The 8,088-nt window shown below is 45.9% G+C and overlaps 1 protein-coding gene across 2 annotated transcripts; it reads left to right on the top strand.

Annotated features, from left to right (window-relative positions):
• KCNJ8 (potassium inwardly rectifying channel subfamily J member 8) lies at window positions 1-7,880 on the top strand. Of its 2 annotated transcripts, none has more exons than XM_052690751.1 (3): window positions 1-146; window positions 983-1,431; window positions 5,022-7,880. In XM_052690751.1, the coding sequence occupies exons 2-3, from the start codon at window positions 1,067-1,069 to the stop codon at window positions 5,920-5,922; spliced, it is 1,266 nt and encodes a 421-aa protein (XP_052546711.1). In that variant the 5' UTR covers window positions 1-146; window positions 983-1,066; the 3' UTR covers window positions 5,923-7,880. The 2 variants fall into 2 exon arrangements, with proteins under 2 accessions (XP_052546711.1, XP_052546710.1); XM_052690750.1 differs by lacking the exon at window positions 1-146 and adding an exon at window positions 449-711.
• Window positions 7,881-8,088: the final 208 nt, after the last annotated feature.

The following is an 8,088-nucleotide window of genomic DNA, read 5'->3' as shown; positions in this document are numbered from 1 at the left end:
TGCACTAATTTTGCTTATATAAATACCCATCCATCAACTCCCCTTACAGCGGCTGAGGATTAGAGCGGCCCGACGCAGCGCCCATCTGAGTCAATGCGACCTGCGCGCCGTACAAAGCAATGTCTCTTTTCCTCCTGCCGCAACAGGTAACTGCGTTTGTCGGGGAAAGGCCGTCAGGCTCCGACCCCGCTCCTCCAACCGCTTACGCTCCTCCAGCCTGCGAGCTGAGACCTGAGCTGCCACAAAGCTGGGAAAGCGAAGCTACAGGCTCTGCCCAGAGGCAGCACGGACACCCACATCCCGCCGGCTCGGCCCAGCTCTGCAGCCCCAGGGCGGGCGTCCGTAGCTCCTGCCCGCTCCCGAGGGCTCCCAGCAGCCCCGCGAAGCGCCGCCGCGCTCCGGCAGCCGTCTGGGGACATGGCTGGGGATAAAAGCGGGGCCGCCCCGCCTCATCCCGGAAAGGAAGGAGGGCTGACTGGGGAACGGGAACGCCCGCACGGCGCGGTCCTGCCTCCAGCTCGCGGCTCGGCTCCCTGCGATGGTGCCGAGGGACGGGACGGAGGCTGTGCGGCCGGAAGGGATCTCCGCGGGCCGGCCTCGGTTCAGAGCGGAGCGGTCTGGTTCTTTGCGCCCCGAAGGATGCGAGTGACCGAGTGTCCGTGCTGCGGACACACCCGGGTATCTCCTGGAGAGCCGAGGACCCGACCTGTTGTACGTCGCGTTACTTTAGGGCGAGTTTGCGGGAGAGTCCTGCAGCATGCCTTCTGCAGGGAGTGCCAGGAATGCAGATAGCATCCCTGGTGTCCTTTGGAAGCTGGCACCCGTCGCTCGTACAAAGAGGATGGGCTGGCGTGGGGAGGATGTGCTGTGGAGTAAAGCCACTTGTCACACTCAATGTCAAAGCTGCTGATGTGGGAGTACCCAAGCAGAGCTTCTTGTTGAAGCACCTCTGCAGCATCTGACCAATTTTCTCTTTTCTCAGGGGAGGCAGTGAGCTCCACGGAGACACACCGCAGGGAGCGTCCCCCGTTTTGCATCTCGCTAGGTGGACTATGGTGGCAGGGAAATGTTGGCTCGGAAGAGTATCATCCCTGAGGAGTATGTGCTGGCACGGATCGCTGCTGAGAACCTGCGCAAGCCGCGCATCCGGGACCGGCCGCGCAAAGCCCGCTTCATCGCCAAGAATGGAGCATGCAACCTGGCCCACAAGAACATCCGAGAGCAAGGGCGATTCCTGCAAGACATCTTCACCACCTTGGTGGACCTGAAATGGCGTCACACGCTGGTCATCTTCACCATGTCCTTCCTGTGCAGCTGGCTGCTCTTTGCCATGATGTGGTGGCTGGTGGCTTTTGCCCACGGTGACATGGACCCGAGCACAGAGAACGCTGCAAACAACACCAAGTGGACTCCATGCGTGACATGTGTCAGGTACAGCGCAGTCGGGGTGACAGCAAAAGGGGGGGACATTGCTGCCTGCTGTCCCATCAATGACTGAAATGCAGTTTTTGGTTTACATGAACCATTATGTTTGGTTGAGACAATTGAAAAGTGCGGTGTTTTCCTCTAGATTACGTAAATTCAGCAAGCCTTCTGGGCTTGGAAAATGCTGTACTGTAGATTTCTTTGATTCCTTACAGGATCTGAAAGAGAGGGAGACCTGCTGCTTTTCATGTGTCTCCACACTCTGTGGGTGACATACCTTGCCTGTCAAGATAAGAGCCTGCTACAAGAGTGGGTATGTGTTACATGTATCGTAATGTTGTCTGTGGCAGCAGGAGCCTCCCAAGCATGGTGTGAGCTGTGAGCCGTGCTGGTGGAAGGTGGCCCGCTCCAAAAGCAGTGCCTGGGAGGCAGGCACCCGCCATAGGTGTCAGCTGGCAAGAAATGTGCTGCTTAGGGCCAAACAAGGTGTGTTTCAGGATGACACTTATGAGACAGCTCCATAATGCCTGGCCTTTGATGAGGCCAGCAGTTTGAAGGACAAACTGCTTCCATGATGTGCATGATTTATCGGATAGTGAAAGCTTAAGGGAATTCTGGGTTAAATGTCAGCTGTTAAGAAAAGTATTTTCCTCTCTGTCCTCAAATGACAATTTTCAAGGCTCTGGCAAACTGACGCATATCTACACAGGACAGGAGGAGCGTTTGTTAATGGGAAGTGAGAGTAGACAATAAGATCATTCTGTCATCTCATCAGTAACAGGTCTTTTTATAGCAGCAGGTGCTTTTAAGCGGGATGATCTGGGTTCAGGGTGGCCAGGCTGCCCTATAGCAGCTGCTTTGACACTGTGCAGTGACTGTGTGAGGGGCTGAGAGTTTCTGCTTCTCTTTTAACTTTCTGTTGCATATAGTTTTTGAGGTACCTTAGCAAGCTTGAGGGCACCTCGGATCTGATTCATGAGGCAATGGAGATTTCATTCTCCCTTTTTTTTTTTGACACTATTTTGCTAAATGGGAAATTTCCAAGTGGAAGATAAAGCGGAGATTTTCCAGGCTGACCTTCATCAAGCTGGGGATCTGGAGCAGCGGGAGATGGCTGTCTTATTTCCTTTCCATTAAGGGGTCAAAAACAGTTGCCTCTGACATGAGACATCATGATCCAGCTGGCTCCCACTGGGGATGTCCTTCAGGTTATCACTCCCTGTCTTTCTGGTGTACTGCTCCCAGAGGGAAGTGCGTGTGAGATTTGCCCAACCCCACCAATTTTCTGGGGTCCTCTGGGAGGATGTCACCCTACTTGGTGGAGGCCCCCTCAACATGTATCCCCATGGTGCTTCTGGGCCACTCCACAGAGCCTGGTCTGACTGCTGAGGTCATCATGCCACCAGGACAAAGCAGAGCCATAGCCCCTGCTATCTCCCTGTAGCCTCAAATGCAGAATCCCTGTGCCAGCAGTGTCCTCCCTGCCACAGAGGCTGTCTGAGGGCTGGCAATGAGCAGAGCCTATGAATTGGTGCCTTTGAGCTTAGGCCTTTGGCAAACAACACCTGTTGCACTCTCCTGTGATTACCTGAGGTGTTTCAGCCAACAGCTGCCTACGTATCCATGGAAAATCTTTTCCCTACATCTTTTTAAACCTGGCCACCACCTTGGACACAATATCAAATAATACAATCTGAAACGACATTGTGATTGCTGATATTTTTAAGAGTACAGAGTTGCTGGATTTAAAATGTACTTGATATTGTGTATATGTATATTATATGGATTAACAAATAATATTAATATAATATCCATCAAAATAGTGGCAAATATTTTTTTTTTTTTAATTCACTTTCCTGAGATTTAGGCTCTAGATGTTTCAAGAGAGTTTTTTTGGATGGGTGCCATTACAAATTTATAGGAAAATCTGGCATTAGGAAATTTTAACCACTGCTGCAGGGAACTTGCAGAGAACTTCCATTTTTCAAAGTACTGCAGAACTTCGAAGGCTAGTAGCACTTTTGCCATGCAAAGCAAATGTTATCCAAAGGGAAAACCTGTTGCAGAGCTCTAAAGTGAGGGACTTGGCAATAATGTGGTTTAACATTCATGGCTCCCTCTTCGCTTGTTCATCATGCTGTACAAACTTGTTGCCTCTGATACTGCCACTCTAAAAAGGTGGGGTTCTTTTCCTTTTTTTGAATGATGAGTATCAAAGGGAGTCAGAATATTTCATTGCACAGAGTTTTAAGTTGAATTAAATTTAATTAAGATTTAGCTGGAAGCTTTATTCTGCATGTAGATGACTACTCATTAACATAGAAATCATTCCATGAATGAATGAACTCCTTCATCCCTGATTTCTTCAGTATAAAAGACAAGAATAAACTCCTTAGTGTGAGGGGATCTGCTGAAGATTAACAGAAAACAGAAAAGGAAAAAATAGACTAAGTTATTTCAAAGATGTCTGTGCAGAGACTGGCTGGTTTTCTGAAAGATGACCATTCTCATTCTACAGAACATTATCCCTGATATTGACTGTTCTATTTCAATGTCTCTGCTTGATCCCAGGCCTTAGAACCATCTTCATGGACAGGATATATATTTTCCATAGGTAAAGCCACACACTTGGAGATGCTTCAAATGTTTGTGGATTGCACTGTGCTGAAAGGATCACTGTGTTAGTTCATGAGACCCTGTGTGTAAAATATCTACTGCATAAAACCCAGGGTACAGGTTTGGAGTATAAGAGACTTTTGTGAAGGAAGTATCAGTTTATACAGGGAAGTGAAAAAGCCTGGTGTATATTCAAGAAGTCATATTGTGCACTATTATAAATAATGTGTTCTGGAAAGTTTGCAGACAGCATCCTCTGATGTCCAATAGTATAGTATACTGGGGATACACTTCTGCAACCCTCTGCTGTGTTGAAGTTTTCCAGCTAGCTTTGCCACGGCAGTGAGCTTAACCCAAACCCTGGACACAGCATTGTCTGTCAGCTGGGATGTGCCCTCCCTCTGCAGCCTGATTCTGTAGGCTCACATGCAAGGCATGCAAGAGTCTGGGAGGTGTGATAAAACTGGGAAAACTTGCTAAAGGGGCTCATGACAAAGAGAGTCAGGTTTTGAAAATGAAGTCCTGCAGCTTTCCCAGTTTCCTTTTCCTGTGCAGGCTGGTGGGAGAACCTCAGTGTGCCAGCCAGTTGCTCACTGGTTTGTCTCCAAAACCATCACTCCCTACCAAGAGCTTCATTGGATGTAGAACGTGGAAAGTCATGCTGGGAGGTAAAGCACTGTCAGCTAACATGGTGTGCAATGTTTTTTCTGGACAGAGAATCTAGTGAGCTTCTTAGGGTCATCTAGAATTGCAAATGGTCTTCTAGGAGCTCAGGCTCTTACGTCTTCCCTCTCAACATTATATGCATCAGTGATCATACAAACACTGAATCACTGAACATGCAATGTTAACAGAAGGCTTAAATTTACAAGAGCTGTAAAAATAGGCACTTAAGTTTGTTTCTACTAAGCATATGCTAATAGCTTATCAGTTTATGTTTGACGAGCTTTGAGTTAACTTTGTACAATCTTCCTCTCCAGGTCTTTCACCTCTGCTTTCCTCTTCTCCATTGAAGTTCAGGTGACCATTGGTTTTGGGGGCAGGATGATGACGGAGGAATGTCCCTTGGCCATCACAGTCTTGATCCTACAGAATATTGTGGGTCTAATAATCAATGCTGTCATGTTGGGCTGCATCTTCATGAAAACAGCTCAAGCTCACAGGCGGGCAGAGACCTTGATTTTCAGTCGGCAGGCAGTCATCGCTGTTCGAAATGGCAAACTTTGCTTCATGTTTCGAGTAGGAGACCTGAGGAAGAGCATGATCATTAGCGCCTCCGTGAGAATTCAGGTCGTGAGGAAGACTACCACCCCCGAGGGAGAAGTCATACCCATTCACCAAGTAGATATCCCCGTGGATAACCCCATTGAAAGTAACAATATTTTCCTGGTGGCTCCCTTAATCATTTGTCACGTCATAGACAAGCGCAGTCCTCTTTACGATATCTCCGCTGCTGACCTGGCACTCCAGGATCTGGAGCTTATAGTGATACTTGAAGGAGTCGTGGAGACAACTGGCATCACAACGCAGGCAAGAACCTCCTACATAGCAGAGGAGATCCTGTGGGGTCACCGCTTTGTGCCCATTGTCACTGAAGAGGAAGGCGTTTACGCCGTTGACTACTCCAAATTTGGCAACACAGTCAAAGTGGCAGCACCACGTTGCAGCGCACGAGAGCTTGACGAAAAGCCCTCAATTCTCATCCAGACCCTGCAGAAGAGCGAGCTGTCCCACCAGAACTCCCTGCGGAAACGCAACTCTATGAGGAGAAACAACTCCATTCGGAGGAGCAACTCCATGCGGAGAACCAACCCTTCCCTCATGGTGCCCAAAGTGCAGTTCATCACACCCGAGGGGAGCCAGAGTGCCTCCGAAACGTGATGCACAGCCTTGTGTAGGGTCAGGGGGAGGCTCAAAAATAAATTTCATTCTACTGAAGAAAATGAGAATGCAGACAAGAACTGAGCAAGGACTATTTATTCCATTACTTACTGAAAGCACTACCTAATGGCATTAGGAAACACGTTAGCACTTAGTGTATGAATTAATAAAAATGGCACGTACACTAAAGAAAACACAGTTCACTTATGTAATATAATGTGTATTTATACTTCTCCTAATGGCATGCTAATTTTCTTTTTTATCATAGTTTTTCTATCAAAGGCCTCTTTCTTATCTTTTTCCACTGCCTATCACAAAGTGTGTTTTTATCCTGTAGAAGGGGTTACCCACCCACAGGCAAAGTGTTTTAGTTCAAAACAGCTTCGTATCGACAGCTTGCACTTATTTTGTGTGAGATATTTGGATATCAGTTTTTTAAGGGTTGATCCCTTGTTCTCTTGAAAGGACTAGCTAAATTCCTCAATGATTTAACAGGAGAAGAGGCAGGATTTTCCAGTCAGTTTTCTAGATCCTTTCTTTCCATTTTTTTATAGCAGAGATGTTTTGAAAGCAGTCCCAGTAGGTGAAGTGACCTGGCCATGCCAGAAGAGAGCTTCTGCAGCTCTGAGCAGCACCAGGATTAAAAACAACATTTCAGCAGACCCACAAAATAGTACAACCTCTTGCAGGGTGCTGCTCTTGTCCTGCAGGTAGGATATAGTGCTGCAGGACAGTATGTGTTTGTATTGTATCTGCAACCCATGCTGAGAGATTGCAGTGTTCCCAGCCTCCCATTGAGCATCTGTGGTGCTAAGGCTGAAAAAAGCACACAGCTTTTCAACGTTCTCCTTGTACTGCTTGAAGTCCAAATCCCGTTGTTGTTTTTATTAGTTTTGCAGATTAACATGCTGAAGACAAGAAATCTATTTCCTTCACTTACTTTTTGTAGGATTAAGTCTGTTTGTTTCAGGAAAAGGTTGTTTGTTTGTTTGTTTTTCCCCAGTGTGGCTTCATGAATGGGAATGAAAGGGGATCATGGCAGTAATATTACAAGTAATAACATTTTCAAAGTCATCTGAGTAGTTTTCAGGCAATGCAGCTGAAGTACTACCCTTTAGCAATGTCGCACTCGTGTTTTTATACAAAATGACATTGAAAGTTGGTGGTGAGCAACTTTTTAAATGACAGGGGGTATTTATTTCTTATCTAGAACCTTTGCCAAAATGTCACCACAAGATTTTCTAGAAGAATAAGTACAGGTAAAACAACTAATTGTGTCACATTTGGTAATGCTAAATGGATGGATGCTTCTTTCCCCTGTGAAAACCAAGTATAATTATGGATAAATTCTTGTTCACAGAAGTTGCCTTAATGTCTCTGGCTCAGGAAAAGTACTATTTTTGTGCTGACTCAGTAAGACACTCAACCACTTAAATACTCCTGTGATTTTAAATATCTGCTTACTCCTTCCATGTTACACAGTCAACAGCAATGCTTGATTCTCATTCTCTTTGGAAGCTAGTTCATCAGCACTTGTACAGTCACTTTGTAGCTTCTTTAAGAGTTGGATGGTGGCATGGAAGGGCACGGCTGTGTAGTGTAGACTCCTTATATGCAGAGCAGGTGCTGTCTATGAAATAAACACCAACATAATGTTTCATCCGAAGCACTAACAGAAATTGAAATTTCTGCTAAAAGTGTTTATTCCTGTCCTGCCCATTACTGTTCTGGAAGGATGTCTGGTGAACATCTGGAGATATTAATCTGTCCGTTGTGTGTCCAAACAATGAACATCTGTAGCTTCCAAGAAGAGTCAGAATGAACATATACAGTTTGTCTCTGGTCTGCATTTGCTGGCCTGTGAATTTCTGTGATGCAGCCTGCTTGCAATACAATTAAGTCAAATGCTGTACAAAAGCAAATTTTCTACAAAATAAAAAAGTGACTATAATGATTTATTCCGTCTCTGATTTTCTGCTCATGTCTTTTCTTTTTTTCTTTCTATTCTCCATTCATTTTTCTGCATTATTTGTCCTTCTTGTCCCTCTTCCTTTTCCACAGACTCTTCGAGTATTAATTTAATATTTTTTAAAAATTTTCCTAGTATTTCAAGAGTTTCTCTGTTTTAAATAGGAAAATGCCTTTGTACTCCTTGTGAATAGCCAG

Source organism: Tympanuchus pallidicinctus, unplaced genomic scaffold (assembly GCF_026119805.1).
Source record: "Tympanuchus pallidicinctus isolate F22 unplaced genomic scaffold, pur_lepc_1.0 scaffold27, whole genome shotgun sequence".
Classification (NCBI taxonomy): Eukaryota; Metazoa; Chordata; class Aves; order Galliformes; family Phasianidae; genus Tympanuchus; species Tympanuchus pallidicinctus.
This window is presented reverse-complemented; position numbering and strand designations above follow the sequence as displayed.